Source organism: Ornithorhynchus anatinus, chromosome 2 (genome assembly GCF_004115215.2).
Source record: "Ornithorhynchus anatinus isolate Pmale09 chromosome 2, mOrnAna1.pri.v4, whole genome shotgun sequence".
In the NCBI taxonomy this organism is placed as follows: Eukaryota; Metazoa; Chordata; class Mammalia; order Monotremata; family Ornithorhynchidae; genus Ornithorhynchus; species Ornithorhynchus anatinus.
The window spans coordinates 4007740-4026794 of record NC_041729.1 but is presented as its reverse complement, the minus strand read 5'-3'; the positions used below and the strand labels follow the sequence as shown (position 1 = coordinate 4026794).

At 55.5% G+C, this 19055-nt stretch overlaps 1 protein-coding gene across 1 annotated transcript in view; it reads right to left on the bottom strand.

The window, feature by feature from the left end:
- Positions 1-19055, bottom strand: part of FBXW8 (F-box and WD repeat domain containing 8) — a 125485-nt gene that overhangs the window by 63360 nt on the left and 43070 nt on the right. The window contains exon 6 of the mRNA XM_029057600.1: positions 14093-14265. Within this exon, the coding sequence (XP_028913433.1) occupies positions 14093-14265 (173 nt within the window). The remainder of the gene's footprint in view (positions 1-14092; positions 14266-19055) is intronic.

The following is a 19055-nucleotide window of genomic DNA, read 5'->3' as shown; positions in this document are numbered from 1 at the left end:
CCGAACGAAACGCGATGTTCCACTGTCCTCTCCCAAGCGCTGTGCTCCGCACTCGGTAAGCGCTCGATAAATTCATTCAATAGTATTTACTGAGCGCTTACTATACGCAGAGCACTGTACTAAGCGCTTGGAATGGACAGATCGGCAACAGAGACAATCCCTGCCCGCTGACGGGCTTACATCCGACCGACCGTCCGAATGACCCCCGCGGGCTCCCAGCCGGGCATCGTTCCGGCCGGGAGGGGGTGGGCAGCCATTAACGGTGGCATTTGTTAAGCGCTTACTATGTGCAGAGCGCTGTTCTAAGCGCCGGGGGGGATCCAAGGAGACGAGGTCGTCCCACGTGGGGCTCCCCGCTTTCGTCCCCATTTTACAGATGAGGTCGCCGAGGCACAGAGAAGTGACTTGCCCAAAGTGGCACAGCTGGCAAGCGGCGGAGCCGGGATTAGAACCCACGACCTCTGACTCCCAAGCCCGGGCTCTCTCCACTGAGCCGCGCCGCCTCTCTAATAACGAAAGGCCTCCCGGCGGCCGACGGGTCGGAGGGAGGCGAGGTGGCCCGGACCAGCAGCTGCAGGTGGGCGACGGTGCCAATTCCGCCCCGCCCCTCCCTCCGCCCCGAGAGCCCAGCCCGAGTGAGGTAATGAAACCGTGCCTACTGGAAATGGGATCTAAATGAGTTTAAGCTGATTTACGGGCGCCTCCGTGAAGATCATTTGAGATCCGCAAAGAGCCACCGCTGTGAAATAACCTCGACGGTCCTTAAGCCCCCGGCCTAATGGTGCTTCCCGGGAATATTTATACTCCTCGTCATGGGAACGGGGACCGTAATGGGGACCGTTTTGGTTTTATTAGGGATGCATATTTAAATTAATCCGCTATTTGCCTAAACAATTAGCTGCCTCCGTTTGCGAGCACGAAGCCAAAATGGCAATTACCCTTCCATCGACAGGATAAGTCCCCGCTCAAAATGTCCCCGTTGGGTCCTAGGAGCGCGAGGCGGAGCTTTCCCAAAATGACTTCTTAGCATAATGGTAATTATGTTAATTGCTCGAAAGGTAAATAAGTGCCGGGCTGGTTCTGAAGAGCAGGAGGGCCCTGCCCCTCCTCCCGGAGGACCCGCGGGTCACGGCCGACGGGTTCGCGACCCGAAAGCGGGGCCAAGCGGGGATCTGGGGGGATTTCTCGGATTGGGGGGGGGGGGGGGGGGGGCGGCGCGGTGGAGGAAGGAGTCCCCTCCTACCGAACCAGAGCCGCCACAACTCCGCCAGGTCTCTGATGCCCTGACGGGTGAAATACAGCCGGATCGACACCGTGACAAAACCCCGTCCGCTCAGTAACGCCCCGACCGGTGAAATACAGCGGATCGACGCCGTCACGACGACCGCTCAATAACGCCCCGATCGGGCCGGCCGGATCGGTGCCACGACAGCTCCCCCTGCTCGGTCGGGGTAAATCTGGTATTTATTAAGCGCTTACTATGTGCCAGGCACCGTACTACGCGCTGGGGTGGATCCAAGCCGGGTTGGTCACGGTCCCTTGTACCGCGTGGGGCTCACGGTCTCAATCCCCGTTTTCCAGATGAGGGAACTGAGGCCCAGAGAAGTAAAGCGACTCTGCCAAGGTCACACAGCTGACTCGTGGCGGGGCTGGGATTAGAACCCGTGACCTTCTGGCTCCCAGGGCCGGGCTGTAGCCACTGGTAATGCCCCGAACGGTGAAATAGACGGGATGAACCCCCGATTAGACCGTGCGCCCGTCAAAGGGCAGGGACCGTCTCTATCTGTTGCCGATTTGTCCATTCCAAGCGCTTAGTACAGTGCTCTGCACATAGTAAGCGCTCAGTAAGTACTAATGAATGAATGAATGAATGAACGAACCCCATCACAACTCTACCTCCTCATCTCTGACGGTCTCGCTACTGAGTCCTCCGCGTCGGTTCTTCGGGCGCTCGGACACTGACTGTTACCGATTTCTCTTGAATGGGAAAACACTTGTCGTCTGCCTTGAGAGTCAGAAGTCCCCGAATCGGAAGAAATGACCCAGGGAGTGCAATGAGGTCGGGTGGCAGATTAGGAAAAATTGGAATAAAAATTAAAAGCACTTTCATACCAACCCCACCTCCACTGCACTTATGTCTTTATTCTTTGCTGTTTCCCGCTCTGTAATTTATTTTAATGTCTGTCTCCCCTACTGGATTGTGAGAACTTAGAAGGTAGAGACTGGCTTTTTTTTTATGGTATTTAATAATAGTAATAATAAAGTTGGCATTTGGTAAGCGCTTACTACGTGCAGAGCACTGTTCCAAGTGCTGAGGAAGATACAGGGTAATGAGGTTGTCCCACGTGAGGCTCGCAGTTAATCCCCATTTTCCAGATGAGGTCACTGAAGCCCAGAGAAGTTAAGTGACTTGCCCACAGTCACAAAGATGACAAGGGGCAGAGCAGGGATTCGAACCCTTGACCCCTGACTCCGAAGTCCAGGCTCTTGCCACTGAGCCACGCTGCTTCTCTAAGTACTTCTCTAAGCACTCTAAGCACTATTTGTTAAGCACTTCTTATGTGTCAGGCCCTGTTCCAAGCGCTGGGATAGATACAGGTTGATCGGGTAAGACACAGGCCCCGTCCCACATGGGTCTCACTGTTTTCATCCCCATTTTACAGATGAGGTAACTGAAGGCCAGAGAAGTGAAGTGACTCACCCAAGGTCACACGGCAGACAGCTGGCGGGGCCGGGATGAGAACCCAGGTCCCGCGTGAGATCTACGAACTCTCTTGTACCGAGCACTTCGAAGTGCTCGGTACAGAGCTCTGCACCCAAGAAGCGCTCAATAAATACCATCGTCGGATCGACCGAAAAGCCCGAGCCACAGTCTGCAGGCCAGACCGGACTCGGGGTCTCTTTCCGTCCGGTATTTTCATTTTCAGCTTCCCCCTTCCCGCCCCCCGGGCTCCTGCCGCCGATTTCCGTGGCCCCGGAGCCGGGCCGCCGGTCCCAGGTTCCCGGGAGAGGAACTCTGAGCTTCTGGAGCCGGGGGTCGGGTCGCCGGGAGGGAGACGGAGGGGCGGGAGTCGGGGGTCCAGGCAAGAAACGGGGTATCGGGGGTGGCTAGGCAGAAGAAGAACGGCCCGGAAAAGGTGGTGACCTGAGAAAGAGATGTCCAAGAGGGCGCGCGCACGCTCGGATGGTCTGCAATTCCGGGATCCGGCCTGGCCCGGGGGGCCGGGAGAAGGGGAAGGGGTCGGGAAGGGATGGGAGGGGAGGGAAGGGGAGGCAGGAAACCTATGGAATTGACTATAAGCAGTAGATGGAGAGGAATATGGAGCTTTCCCAAGCGCTTAGTACAACGTTCTGCACACAGTAAGCGCTCAAAAAATACGAATGAATGAACGGTCCCGGGGGGCTGGACCAACAAGGCATACGGGGCCTGCTACCCTTGCTGGGGCCAACCTCTGTAGAGTCTTGGTCTCTCTATCTCTCTCCCTGGTCTCTCCCACTCTCTTTCTCCATTGTATCTCTCTCTCGTCTCTCTCTCCTTGGTCTCTCCTGCTCTCTCTCCATGGTATCTCTCTCTCTCTTTTGTGTCTCTCCCTGGTCTCTTTCTCTCTCTCCTTGGTCTCTCTCGCTCTTTCGCCAGGGTAGCTCTCTCTCTCGTCTCTCTCTGTCTCCTTGGTCTCTCCCAGTCTCCTTCTCCATGGTATATCTCTCTTGTCTCTCTCCCTGGTCCTTCTCTCTCCCTCTCTCACCTTGGTCTCTCCTGCTCTTTCTCTCCACATTATCTCTCTCCCTGGACTCTTTCTCTCTCTCTCCTTGGCCTCTCCCACTCTCTTTCTCCAAGGTGTATCTCTCTTGTCTCTCTCCCTGGTCTTTCTCTGTCTCCCTCTCTCTCCTTGGTCTCTCCCACTCTCTTCTCTTTCTCCATGGTATATCTCTCTTACCTCTTTCCCTGGTCTTTCTCTCCCTCTCTCACCCCGGCCTCTCCCGCTCTCTCTCTCCACGGTATCTCTCTCCCTGGACTCTTTCTCTCTCTCCTTGGTCTCTCTCACTCCTTTTCTCCATAGTATCTCTCTTGTCTCTCTCCTTGATCTCTCTCTCCTTGGTCTCTCCCACTGTCTTTCTCCATGGTATATCTCTCGTCTCTCTCCCTGGTCCTTCTCTCTCTCCCTCTCTCACCTTGGTCTCTCCTGCTCTTTCTCCACAGTATCTCTCTCCCTGGACTCTCTCTCTCTCTCCTTGGCCTTTCCCACTCTCTTTCTCCAAGGTGTATCTCTCTTGTCTCTCTCCCTGGTCTTTCTCTGTCTCCCTCTCTCTCCTTGGTCTTTCCCGCTCTCTCTTCTCTTTCTCCATGGTACATCTCTCTTACCTCCTTCCCTGGTCTTTCTCTCCCTCTCTCACCCTGGCCTCTCCCACTCTCTTTCTCCACGGTATCTCTCTCCCTGGACTCTTTCTCTCTCCTTGGTCTCTCTCACTCCTTTTCTTCATAGTATATCTCTCTTGTCTCTCTCCTTGATCTCTCTCTCCTTGGTCTCTCCCTCTCTCTCCATGGTATACGTCTCTTGTCTCTCTCCCTGGTCCTTCTCTCTCTCTCTCACTTTGGCCTCTCCTGCTCTCTTTCTCCACACAGTATCTCTCTCCTTGGTCTCTCTCACTCCTTTTCTCCATGATATACCTCTCATCTCTCTCCTAGGTCTCACTCTCTCTCCTTGGTCTCTCCATCTCTCGCCTTGGTCTTTCCCACTCTCTTTCTCCTTGGTATATCTGTCTTGTCTCTCTCCCTGGTCCTTCTCTCTCTCCCTCTCTCACCTTGGCCTCTCCTGCTCTCTTTCTCCACAGTATCTCTCTCACTCCTTTTCTCCATATCTCTCATCTCTCTCCTAGATCTCTCTCTCTCTCTCTCTCTCTCCTTGGTCTCTCCCTCTCTCTCCTTGGTCTTTCCCACTCTCTTTCTCCTTGGTATATCTCTCGTCTCTCTCCCTGGTATTTCTCTCTCTCCCCCCTTGGTCTCTTCCATTCTCTCTTTCTCCATAGTCTCTCTCGCTTGTCTCCCTCCCTGGTCTCTTTCTCTCCTCTCTCCTTGATCTTTCCCACTCTCCTTCTCCATGGTATTTCTCTCTCCTTGATCTCTCCCACTCTCTCTCTCCGGTTTTTCCCCTTGGCATCCCTCTCACTTCAACTCTTCCTCCCCCCTCCCCAGACTTGTTTAAAATGATTATCTGCGTGCTTGTAGAATTCTCTACGCTCTCATAAAATGGCTTAAATAAATTATTTTTAATGCCAGACAACATAAAATTTGACAGGACAGATAGAGTAGGTTCTCAATCATTCTGACCAAACGAAGGCTGAGCGTGGAAACCAGCGTGGAACGAGTGGAAAGAGCCCGGAGCCTGGCAGGCAGGGGACCTGGGTTCTAATCCCGTCTCCACCATTGGTCTGCTGTGTGACCTTGGGGAAGTCACTTCACTTCACTGGGCTTGAGTTTCCCCATCTGTGATATGGAGCTTCAATACCTGCTCTCCTCCCTCCCCCTCAGTCAAACGCATTTATTGAGCGCTTACTGTGTGCAGACCACTGGACTAAGCGCTTGGGAGGGTACAATATAACACTAAACAGGCACATTCCCCGTCCGCAACGAGCTGACAGGTCTAGCCGGGGAGACAGACATTAACAGAAATAAATAAAGGACAAGATATGGACGTAAGTGCTGTGGGGCTGGAAGGGGGGATGAATTAAGGGAGCAAATCAGGGCGACGCAGAAGGGAGTGGGAGGTGAGGAAAAGTGGGGCTTGATCCGGGAAGGCCTCTCGGAGGAGATGGGCTTCAATAAGACTTTGAAGGGAGGAGAGTCATTGTCTGTTGGATATGAGGAGGGAGGGTGCTGTGTTCTAGTAATAATAATAACGTTGGTATTTGTTAAATGCTTACTATGTGCAGAGCACCGTTCTAAGCGCTGGGGGAGATACAGGGTCATCAGGTTGGCCCACGTGAGGCTCACAATCTTCATCTCCATTTTCCAGATGAGGCAACCGAGGCACAGAGAAGTGAAGCGACTCGCCCACGGTCACACAACTGACAGGTGGCAGAGCCGGGATTCGAAGCCAGGACCTCCGACTCCCAAGCCCGGGCTCTTTTCCACTGAGCCACGCTGCTTCCCTGTTCTGCACCCAGGAAGTGCTCGATCGATACTACCGATGGACTGACCGATTGAAATTTCCTCCTGAAAGTCAGTCTGGTTGGCTCCTTTCTTAAGGCCGTGTGACTGGCAAACTAACCGGATCCCGAGTCGACGCTTCACGTGAGTGAAAACGAATCTGCTGACCGACCACTCGGGAACGAGAACCACCACTGTGTTGCCCCTAATAAATCAGTGGCCCGTTTCTGGATCGACACGGCGACCCGACTCCGCGAGAAGGCGAAGACTCGGAACCCGACCTCTGGGAGGGGCCCAAACCCCGCGAGCCGTTAATCACATCTGGACACCCGTTCTCCGAACGCACGGAAGAGCACCCGGGTTCCAAACTTCTCTCTCCAGGAAAACCAGGTAAAGTTTTAAAGGGGAAGAGCTCGGCCTAGGGGATAGAACACGGGCCTGGGAGCCGGAGGGTCTGGGTTCTAATTCCGGCTCCGCCTCTGGCCCGCCGCTGTCTGTGTGACTCTGGGCAAGTTGCTTCGCTTCCCTGGGCCGCCGTTTCCTCAACGGCAAAATGGGGGTTCCGTGGCTGTTCTCCCTCCGGCTTGGAATTTCTGACTAATCCCTCACTTTCCTCCCCAGCTCCCTGCTGTCGACTATGTTCATTCATTCATTCATTCAGGAGTATTTATCGAGCGCTTACTAGGTGCAGAGCACTGTACTAAGCGCTTGGAATGGACAATTTGGCAACAGTCAGAGACAATCCCCGCCCAATGACGGGCTCACGGTCTAATCGGGGGAGACAGACGGACAACAAGACCACGTAATGACGATGAATAGAATCAAGATGGTGGCGTTTGTTAAGCGCTTACTATGTGCAAAGCACTGTTCTAAGCACTGGGGGGGGAGGCAAGGTGATCAGGATGTCCCTCTTGGGGCTCACGGTCTTCATCCCCATTTTCCAGATGAGGTCACTGAGGCCCAGGGAGGTTAAGTGACTTGCCCGAAGTCACCCAGCTGACAAGCGGCGGAGCCGGAATTAGAACCCACGACCTCTGACTCCCAAGCCCGGGCTCTTTCCACTGAGCCACGCTGCTTCTATGCCCTTGCTGAGCACCGCTTAAGCACTCTGCTACTCCCCCCACGCCCCTCACCACTTATGTCCATATCCTTATCCCCTGCTATTTCCCCTGGCTGTCATTTACGACAATGTCTGCCTCCTTATCCAGCCTGAAAACCTTCTTGTGGGCTCCACTCCACGATATTTTTATGACCCTATTTATTCTGTCAATGAGGTGTCCATCCCCTTGATTCTATTTATCGTGATTAGGTTGTCTGGCTTTGTCCGTGTTTCTCCCCCGATTACGGGACTGTAAGCCCGTGCTGAATTGTATATTCCAAGTGCTTAGTACAGTGCTCTGCACATAGTAAGCGCTCAGTAAATACTACCGAATGAATGAATGAAACCGCCCTCTGAAGGGTCACCGGCGAGCTCCTTCTTGCCAAATCCAACGGCCTCTACTCCATCCCGCTCCTCCTCCGCCTCTCGGCCGCCTTCGACACTACGGACCACCCCCTTCTCCTGAAAATCTTATCCAACCTGGCCTTCGCCGACGCTGTCCTCTCCCGGTTCTCCTCCTCTATCTCTGGCCGTTCATTCTCACTCTCCTCCACGGACTCCTCCTCTGCCTCCCATCCCCTAATTGTGGGGGTCCCTCAGAGTTCAATTCTGGGTCCCCTTCTATTCTCCATCTCCACCCACTCCCTGGGGGGGCTCATTCGTCCCCCTGGCTTCAGACACTGGCCAAGGGTCAGTTCTCGGCCCTCTTCCGTTCTCCATCTACACTCACTCCCTCGGCGAACTCGTCCGCTCTCACGGCTTCGACCGCCGTCTCTACGCGGATGACACGCGGATCTCCATCTCCGCCCCCGTCCTCTCCCCCTCCCTCCGGGCTCGCGTCTCCTCCCGCCTCCGGGACGTCTCCGCCCGGATGTCGGCCCGCCGCCTGAAACTCGACGTGACCGAGACCGAGCTCCTCGTCTTCCCTCCCGAGCCCGGTCCTCTCCCTGACTTCCCTATCACCGTGGACCCTATCACCTTCCCGTCTCTCGGGCCCGCGACCTCGGTGTCATCTTCGACTCGGCTCTCTCGTTCACCCCACGCATCCGATCCGTCACCGAGACCCGCCGGTCTCACCTTTATAATATCGTCGAGATCCGCCCTCTCCTCTCCACCCAAACGTCTATTTTACCGGTACAGGCTCTCATGATATCCCGGCCCGATTACCGTGTCAGCCTGCTCTCCGATCTCCCTTCCTCCCGTCTCTCCCCGCTCCGGTCTGTTCTTCACTCCGCTGCCCGGCTCATCTTCCCGCAGAAAGGCTCTGGGCCCGTCACTCCCCTTCTCGAAAACCTCCAGCGGTTGCCCATCGACCTCCGCACGAAACAGAAACTTCACTCTGGGCTTCGAGGCTGTCCGTCCCCTCGCCCCCTCCTCCCTCTCCTCCCTTCCCTCTTTCCAGTGCCCACCCCGCACGCTCCGCTCCTCCGCCGCCCGCCTCCTCGCCGTCCCCCGTTCTCGCCCGTCCCGCCGTCGACCCCCGGGCCGCGTCCTCCCGCGGTCCCGGAACGCCCTCCCTCCTCACCTCCGCCAAACTGACTCTCTTCCCCTCTTCGAAGCCCGACTGAGAGCTCACCTCTTCCAAGAGGCCTTCCCACACTGAGCTTCCCCTTTTCCCTCTGTTCCCCCTCCACCCCTCGCTTCACCTCCCCTCAGCTAAGCCCCCTTTTCCCCCCTTTCCCTCCGCTCCTCCCCCTCTCCCTTCCCCTCCCCTCGGCACTCTGCTCGTCTGCTCAACTGTATATATTTTCATTACCCTATTTATTTTGTTAATGAAATGTACATCGCCTTGATTCTATTTACTGCTATCGTTTTAATGAGATGTTCATCCCCTCGATTCTATTCATTGCCATCGTTCTTGTCGGTCCGTCTCCCCCGATTAGACCGTAAGCCCATCAGTGGGCAGGGACCGTCTCTATCTGATGCCGATTTGTCCATTCCAAGCGCTTAGTCCAGTGCTCTGCACATAGTAAGCGCTCGATAAATACTATTGAATGAATACCATCTCTAGGCGGATGATTCTCAAATCTATATCCCCAGCTTGGATGTCCCAACGACTTCACGTGTCCAAAAAGCCAGTCACCTCGGGCAAGTAATAATAATAACCATAATAATAATGATGGTGTTTGTTAAGCGTTTACTATGTGCTGAGCACTGTTCTAAGCACTGGGGTAGATACAGGGTAATCAAATGTGAGCCAGGTGGGGCTCCCATTTTTTAATCCCCATTTTTACAGATGAGGTGACTGATGCCCAGAGAAGTTAAGTGACTTGCCCGAGGTCACACAGCAGACAAGTAGCGGAGCCGGGATTGGAACCCACGACCTTTGACTCCCAAGCCGGGGCTCTTGCCACTGAGCCACGCTGCTTCTCTTCACGCTGCAAGTCACTTCACTTCTCCGGGCCTCGATTCCCTCATCCGTCAAATGGGGATGAAGACTGCGAGCCCCATGTGGGACGGGGGCGGTGACCGACCTTATTAGCCGGTATCTCCCCCAACGCTCAGAACAGTGCTTGGTACACAGTAAGCACTTAACTGATTCTGTAACTATTATTATCGTATTATTATTGTTTATCAAACCAATAGGCGACACGTCAGCTTATTATGTCGTATTGTACTCTCCTAAGCACTTAGTACAGTGCTCTGCACAAAGTGCGCGCTCAATAAATACGATTGAATACCTCTGAATGAATAAGCGCCCGATAAATACGACTGATCGACTGCCCCGGGGCGCCTGCCGCGTTGACCTCTCTTCTCATTTTCCCTCTTGGAAAAGCGGGATACGATGACCCAACGGCTCAAACTCCCGGTGGGGAGATCCCGGTATCAGACCGGCGACCCAGAGGAGCAGATATGAAATATTCATCCTAATTACGGCAACGCGGCAACTTAGCCGGGCTGCCGCTGGAAATCTTCTGATCCCGAGAAACGGTCCGTCGATAGCTTCTGCTGCTGGCCGACCACAAGGACAGAGTTCACGTCGTCCAAGCCCCGCTCTGGAACTCCTTCCAGCCTTTCAGGCCCGGTGCTTCGTCTTCCTCTAAATTGGTACGTGGATCGAAGGCGCCTCGTTCCTTACCGAATTCCAGTCCCGTCCCCGCACCGGGCGGCCGCGGACGGCCCGGGGCCGAATCCCGGGGCCAAAAACATTCGGTGGTCCGACCCGGGGTCGGCGGGGCAGGCCCTTTGGAGAGCGAGGCGGGGCACAAAATGGAGAGCGGGGCCGAGACGGGGTTCTGCGTCGCCTGCAATGAGCACTGGCCTATCTGGGATGCTATTTTCTTCCATTTCCTCGGGAAAACTCCATTTTCAAACACGCGGCCTCAATCCTGCCCAGCTGCGTTGAGCCAGAAGCCTCCGGGGTCTGGGCAAGACTGTCGAAAGGTTTAAGCGCCTGTCATGTGCCGGTCCCGTACTAAGCGCTGGGGGAGATACAAGCTAACCACACTGGGCTCACGGTCTTCATCCCCATTTTACAGAGGAGAGAACTGAGGCCCGGAGAAGTGAAGCGGCTTTGTCCGAGGTCGCACAGAAAGGGGTGGAACCGGGAGTAGAACCGAAGTCCTAAATAATAATTATGGTACTTTTCAAGCACTATGTGCCAAGCACTGTTCTACGCGTGCAGGCAGGTGGCTTGGCCGGGAGTCGAACCCAAGTCCTTAATGATAATTACGGCACTTCAGCGCTGACTGTGAGCCAAGCACTATTCTAAGCGCTGGGGTAGATACAGGGTCATCAGGTCGTCCCACGGGAGGCTCCCAGTCTTCATCCCCATTTGACAGATGAGGTCACTTGAAGCCCAGAGAAGGTAAGTGGCTTTCCCAAGGTCACGCGGCAGACACGGGGCCGAGGTGGGATTAGAACCCGGGTCCTTCTGACTCCCAAGCCCGGGCTCTATCCCCTAGGCCACGGTGCCTCTCAGCGTAGGAATACCACCTGCTCGAGACTGGGAGCCCCACGTGGGACAACCTGACTACCTTGTGTCTCCCCCAGGGCTTAGAACGGCGCTTGGCACACAGTCAGCGCTTAACAAATACCACGATTATTGTTATCATCATCTCTGAATTTCCATATTCATAAACATCCCCCGCCGATGCCCTCCTCTCTCTCTGACCCCTCGCACCCGTCCCCCTTTGGCTCACGGGTCTAACCCCGTCGCTTGTCTGCTGGGGATTAGCTTGCATTGCCCCACTCGGGGAACGAATAAGCCAAAGTCTACTCCCTCTTTCCACGGGAAGCATTCACTCCTTCAGTCACATTTACTGAGCGCTTACGGGGTGCAGAGCACTGTACTAAGTGCTTGGAAAGAACAATTTGGCACCAGACAGAGACAATCCCTACCCAGTGACCGGCTCACAGTCTAGGAGGGGGGGACAGACAACAAAACAGGTAGATGGGCATCAACAGCATCCAAATAAATAGAACCACAGATAAATGCACAGCATTAATAAAATAAATAGAACAGTAAATATGTACAAATATACACCAGTGCTCTGGGGAGTAGAGTAGAGGGAGGGAGTCGGGGCATGGCGTAGTCTGCTGTGTGGCCTTGGGCAAATCACTTCACTTCTCTGGGCCTCAGTTACCTCGTCTGCGAAACGGGGATTAAGACCGCGAGCCCCATGCGGGACGGGGACCGTGTCCAACCCGATTTGCTTGCATCCACCCCAGCGCTTAGGACGGTGCTTGGCACCTAGACAAACGCCATTATTATCATCATTATCATCATTATTATTATTATTGCCCGGACCAACAGGTTATTTCCATAAGCCGGTTCGACCAACATCCGCCCGGCGCGAACGTTCCGGGTGGAACTGAACACCAGTTGGGCTGGGTGTTTGGTTTCGATGCCTGCTAATTCGTTCATTCGACCGTATTTATCGAGCGCTTACTGCGTGCCCAGCACTGTACTGAACGCTTGGAGAAGTACAATACCCCGATCAACAGAGACAGTCCCCGCCCACCATGAGCTCACAGTGCAGTTGGGGATTTCGGCCAACTGTTTCACGTAAAGGCGAGGACGTGGATATGATAGTAATTATAATAATTCTGATGTTTACTCACCGCTTACTATGTGCCAGGCACTGCCCTAAGCGCTGGGGTGGAAACAGTCGCTGCCAATCAGACCAGCGTATTTATTGAGCTTTTACCGTGTGCAGAGCACTGTACTAAGCACTTGGGCGTGTACATTAGAACGCTATAACGGACACATTCCCTGCCCACAATGAGCTCGCGGTCTAGAGGGGGACACGAACTAAGCGCGGGGGTGGATACAAGCCAATGGGTTTGGACCCAGTCCCCGTCCCACGTGGGGCTCACAGTCTCCATCCCCATTTGACAGATGTGGGAACTGAGGCACAGAGAAGTGAAGTGATTCGCCCAAGGTCACCTAGCAGACGAGCCTATCGACCTTCGCACGAAACAAAAACTCCTCACTCTGGGCTTCGAGGCCGTCCGTCCCCTCGCCCCCTCCTACCTCTCCTCCCTTCTCTCTTTCCGCCGCCCGCCTCCTCGCCGTCCCCCGTCCTCGCCCGTCCCGCCGTCGACCCCCGTCCTCCCGCCGTCCCGGAACGCCCTCCCTCCTCACCTCCGCCCGACTCGCTCTCTTCCCCTCTTCGAAGCCCTACCGAGAGCTCGCCCCCTCCGGGAGCCCTTCCCGGACCGAGCCCCCCCTTTCCCTCTGCTCCCCCTCCCACCCTCTGCTCTTCCCCCCTTCCCCTCCCCTCAGCACTGTGCTCACTTGTATATATTATTTATTACCCTATTTATCTTGTTGATGAGGTGCACACCTCCTTGATTCTATTTATCTTGATGACGTGGTCTCGTTTCGTTTCGTTCCGTTTCGCTTTGCCGTCCGTCTCCCCCGTTGGGACCGTGAGTCCATCACTGGGCAGGGACTGTCGCTTTCTGTTGCCAAATTGTCCATTCCAAGCGCTTAGTACAGTGCTCTGCACACAGTAAGCGCTCAATAAATACTACTGAACGAATGAATGAGCGGTGGGGTCGGAATCAGAACCCACGGCCTTCTGACTCCCAGGCCGGTGCTCCGTCCATTACGCCGGGCTGCTTCCCCACGTGGGTGAACGTGTGTTGTGTGCACGTTCGTTCACTCGTTCAATGGTGTTTATTAAGCGCTTACTGTGTGCAGAGCACTGTACTAAGCGCTTGGGAAAGTACAATACAACGGTAAACAGGGACAATCCCCGCCCTCGACGAGCTCACAGTCCAGGCGGCGGGAGAAGGACGTCAATACAAATAAAACGGCAGATACATACTTTTTTAAGTGCCGTGGGGCCGGGACGGCAAAGGGAGAAAGTCCGGGTGACGCAGAAGGGAGCGGGAGATGAGGAAAAAGCGGGGCTTAGTCTGGGAAGGCCTCTTGGAGGAGGGGGGCCCTCAGTAAGGCTTTGCTCTGCACGCAGTAAGCGCTCAAGAAATACTACTGAAATGAATAGATCCAGAGGATTTTAGGAAGAGGTGCGGGGGGGGGGGCGGGGAAGCCAAGCCCAGGCGCAGAGATGGAGAAGCAGCGCGGCTCAGTGGAAAGAGCCCGGGCTTTGGAGTCAGAGGTCATGGGTTCGCATCCCGGCTCTGCCACCCGTCAGCTGGGTGACTGTGGGCGAGTCACTTCACTTCTCTGGGCCTCAGTGACCTCATCTGTTAAACGGGGATGAAGACGGTGAGCCCCACGTGGGACGAGCCGATCCCCCCGTGTCTACCCCGGCGCTCGGAACAGTGCTCGGCACATAATGAGCGCTTAACAAATACCAACATTATTATTTGGGGGAGCGGGCAAAGCTTTCTTCCCTCCCTTCCCAACCGGGAGCAGGGAGACGGTCACTCACCATCCTCGTAGGCGGCTACGGCCAGGGAGGGGTTGATCCTCACCAGGGAGACTTGAGTCGGGGGGCCGGGCTGGGCGGGGTCGGACGGGGCGGGGCCGGGCCCCGGGTCCAGGATGGGGGCCGGGTAGTCCCAGGCGCGGGTGTCCCAGAGGCGCACGTCTCCGGACGTGTACCTGCAAGAGGAGGACGCCGGGAATCCCAGAGAGTCGGGACCGGGACGGCGGCGAGGGGGAAGAGGGAGCGTTTCGGGGAAGAGGGACCCCCCCCCCCCCCCCCGGCGGGGGGATGACCCCCGGACTCGGTCGGTCAGGCAGTCTGTCGGTCGCATCTGCTGCGTGGCTCAGTGAGAAGAGCCCGGGCTTTGGAGTCAGAGGTCATGGGTTCGAATCCCGGCTCTGCCACTCAACTGTGTGACTGTGGGCGAGCCACTTCACTTCTCTGTGCCTCAGTTCCCTCATCTGTAAAATGGGGATGAAGACCGTGAGCCCCATGTGGGACAATCTGATTCCTCTGTGTCTACTCCAGCGCTTAGAACAGTGCTCTGCACATAGTAAGCGCTTAACAAATCCCAACATCATTATTATTATTACTGCGTGCAGAGAACTGTCCTAGGCGCTTGGGAGAGCCCGAAACACACCCGGCATTGGTAGACGCGTTCCCTGCCCTCTTAGGGCTGATAATTACGGTACTCGGTAAACTCCCTCTAAGTGCCGGGCGCTGTTCTAAGCGCTGGGGTGGATACCGATTAATCGGGCTGGACACGGTCTCTGTCATTCATTCATTCATTCATTCATTAAACGGTATTTATTAAGTGCATACTGCGTGCAGAGCACCGTACTAGGCGTTTGGGAAAGTACGACACGGCAATGAACGGTGACATTCCCTGCCCCGTAATGAGCTCACACTCTAGAGGGGGGAGACGGACATCGGCACAAATAAATAAAATGACGGATAGGGACATAAAGTGGTGTGGGGCCGGGATGAGGGGAGAGTAAAGGGAGCGAGTCATCGGGGCGACGCGGAAGGGAGCGGGAGACGAGGAAAAGTGGGGCTTAATCTGGGAGGGCTTCCCGGAGGAGATGGGGCTTCGATAAGACTCTGAAGGAGGGCGGAGTCATCGTCTGTGGGATCTGAGGAGGGCCAGAGGCGGGACGTGGGCCAGGGGTCGGCGACCACTCGGGGAGATCGGGGACAGTGGACTCACGCTCTGAATCACCATTTTGCACATCAAGGAACTGAGACCGGAAGATAATAACGATGGCATTTGTTAAGCGCTTACTATGTGCCAAGCACTGTTCTGAGCACTGGGATAGATACAGCATAATCCAGTTGTCCCACGTGAGGCTCACAGTCTTGATTCCCATTTTACAGATGAGGTAAGCGAGGCACAGAGAGGTTCAGCGCCTTGCCCGAGGTCACACGGCAGACAAGAGGCGGAGCGGAGCGGAGATTAGAACCCAGGTCCTTCTTCACTCCCTGGTCTGGGTTCTAGGCACTAAGCCACATTATAGAAGAAGAGCTTCCGATTCGAGATTAAGGCAGCTTCCCCTGATAGTGCACCCTAGTGATATTTGCTTCTAATAATAATAATAATAATAATGTTGGTATCTGTTCAGCGCTTACTATGTGCAGGGCACTGTTCTAAGAGCTGGGGTAGACACAGGGGAATCGGGTCGTCCCACGTGGGGCTCACGGTCTTCATCCCCATTTTCCAGATGAGGTCACTGAGGCCCAGAGAAGTGAAGTGACTCGCCCACGGTCACACAGCTGACAGGTGGCGGAGTCGGCATTCGAACCCGTGACCTCGGACTCCCAAGCCCGGCCTCTTTCGGGGGTCGATGTCGGAGGATCTGGGTTCGAATCCTGACTCCGTCACCGACCTGCTGTGGGACCTCGGGCAGGTCACTTCCCTTCTCTGGGCCTCAATTCCCTCATCTGCAAATACCTGTTCTCCCCCCTCCTTAGACGGCGAATTCCACGTGGGACTTGATAATCTCGTATCCACCCCAGCATTCAGAACAGCGCCCGGCACCCAGCAAGTGCTTAACAAACACCGGGATTGTTCTTCTTATCATTAGCTTGGCACGTAGTAAGCGCTCAACAAATACCACGGTAACTACAATTAGGGGCTCGGAAGGAGCGCTTTATTGCAAAGCAGGGAAATGTTCTAAATTCAGGGCGTTTCGGCGGAGCAAAAAAATCTCGGCCGGTTCCCCAATCCTTTGACCACCTCTTGAATCGCCCAGAAACGACAAGCGGGTTTTGTTTTTAATGGCATCTGTTACGCGCTTGCTATGTGCCAGGCTCCGTACTGGGCACCGGGGGAGGCCCGAGCAAATCGGGTCGGACACGGTCCCTGTCCCGCGCGGGGCTCACGGTCTCAATCCCCATTTTAAAGATGAGGGAACCGAGGCCCGGAGAAATGAAGCGACCGGCCCGAGGTCACCGGGCAGACGAGGGGCGGAGCCGGGATTGGAACCCAGGTCCTCCGACGCCCAGGCCGGCGCCCTTTCCGTTAGGCCGCCCTGCTTCCCGCTCGGCCGGCACGGAGAGGTCGCGGGACGCGCCCGAGGTCACGGCTGCTGACGAGGGGCGGAACCGGGATCAGAACCCGGGTCCTCTGACTCCCGGGCTCTCGCCGCTAGGCCACGCTGCTTCCCGTGACAAAATGAGGCAAGGTTTTGGAAACATCCACAGCTGCCTATGTCGCCTCACGAAACCCTTTTCCCAATCGCAAATGGAGAGAGAGCGAAGACGCAGGAAGAGAGGCAAGGGCTGCGGAAGTCAAATTCGGGACTTTTCAACATCCCTCCCAATCTCACCTGAGATGAGCGGGTTTTTCTGTTCGTCGGATGGTTTTTTAAAGATACTTGGTTCAGCACCTACTACGTGCCGAGCACCGTCCTAAGCGCTGGGGTAGATAACGCGTTTAATACATACAACAGTATTTATTGAGCGCTTACTAGGTGCAGAGCACTGTACTAAGCGCCTGGAAGGTACAAATCGCCAACAGAGAGAGACGGTCCCTGCCCACTGACGGGCGCACGGGTCTAATCGGGGAAGCAGCGTGGCTCAGTGGAAAGGGCCCCGGCTTCGGAGTCAGAGGTCACGAGTTCGACTCCCGGCTCTGCCACTCATCAGCTGGGTGACCGTGGGCGAGTCACTTCACTTCTCTGGGCCTCAGTTCCCTCATCTGGAAAATGGGGATTAAAAGCGTGTGAGCCCCACGTGGGACGACCCGACTACCCCGTATCTCCCCCAGCGCTTAGAACGGTGCTCGGCACCTGGTAAGCGCTTAACAAATACCGACATCATTATTATTATTATCGGGGGGGAGGCGGACAAAAACAACAGCCGTAAATAGAATCAAGGGATGTACAACTCATTACATCCCATTATCGCCATCGTCCTCGTCCGTCCGTCTCCCCCGATTAGACCGCGAGCCCGTCAGAGGGCGGGGACCGTCTCTATCTGTTGCCGACCTGCCCATTCCGAGCGCTTCAGTACCGTGCTCTGCACATAGTGAGCGCTCAGTAAATACTGCTGAATGAATGAATTGAAACAATAGCAATAAATAGAATCAAGGGGATGGACATGTCATTAAAACAATAGCCATAAGCAGAATCAAGGTTATATACATCCCGTTAACAAAATAAATAGGGTAATAAAAAATATATACTATTGAGCGGACTTCACACTTTCATTCAAGAGTATTTATCGAGCGCTTACTATGTGCAGAGCACTGTACTAAGCGCTTGGAATGAACAAGTCGGCAACGGATAGAGACGGTCCCTGCCGTCTGACGGGCTTACGGTCATTGTGATGAGTTCTGAGAAAAGCACAGGAACGGCTCAGGAGCAGGAACAAGGGTCGGGGTTCCCGGGGGGCAGCGATGGCCCCCGAAGCAAGGGCGAGGTTGGGGGGGGGGGGGGTCTCCCTGTTGACACGCTCCAAGTTGTGCAAATTTGCTCGCACTGGACCCCCGGCCCTCACGGGGCTCACAGTCCTCATCCCCGCCCGAGGGAACCGGGGCCCGGGGAAAGCGAAGCGACACGCCCGAGGTGACCCAGCGGCCGGGTCAGAGCCGGGATCGGAACCCGGGTCCTCCTCCCGCGCGGGCCCCGTGCTCGGGAAACTGGCTCTGGGATCCCTCTGTACGCGACCAGATCGATAAGGGCCGGCGTGTTCATCGCTCCCTCTAAAACCCTACCCGCCCGAATAAAGCCACGAAGTGCACGGTCGTCGTCTCGGACGCGACGACGGTCCCGGAGCCCCGGTGCTCCCGTGATCGTCGAGGGGAGCTGGTGAGGTATCAGTTGACAGCTAATGAACGTTTTCCATATCTCTTGGTTAAGCGGAATCAACAGAGCTACGGTCGGTGACGCTCACGCGCTCGGTCATCGACTCCGTCACTCCTCGGAGGAGTCCGCGGGACGCCTAAGTGCAGTCACGAGTTCAGGGGTCTTTATTAACGATGATGGTACCTGTAGAGCGCTCACTATGGGCCGAGCACCGTTCTAAGCGCCGGGGGAGATACGGGGGGATCGGGTCGTCCCACGCGAGGCTCACAGGTAATCCCCGTTTTACAGATGAGGTAACTGAGGCACAGAGGAGTGAAGTGACTCGCCCACGGTCACAAAGCTGACGAGGGGCAGAGCCGGGATTCGAACCCGTGACCGCTGCCTCCCAAGCCCGGGCTCCTCCCGCCGAGCCACCCTGTATTAAGGCTCTTCTGCCTGAATGCGTACTGCTGGGCCCGCTCTTTTAGCAATAGCTGACCTGAGTCGGATTTACCGGAAGGGCCCGGACCAGACACGAGGGAGGGAGGTGAATTTACAAATCCACAAGTCCCTTTTTCTTTCAAGAGAGTCCCCGAGAGGTAATGCCTCGGTTTCCCCTAGGAAAACTGCGCTCCAAATCGGGTTCGGCCAACTTGATCCGTTCTGGGCCGGGAGCTCCCTCC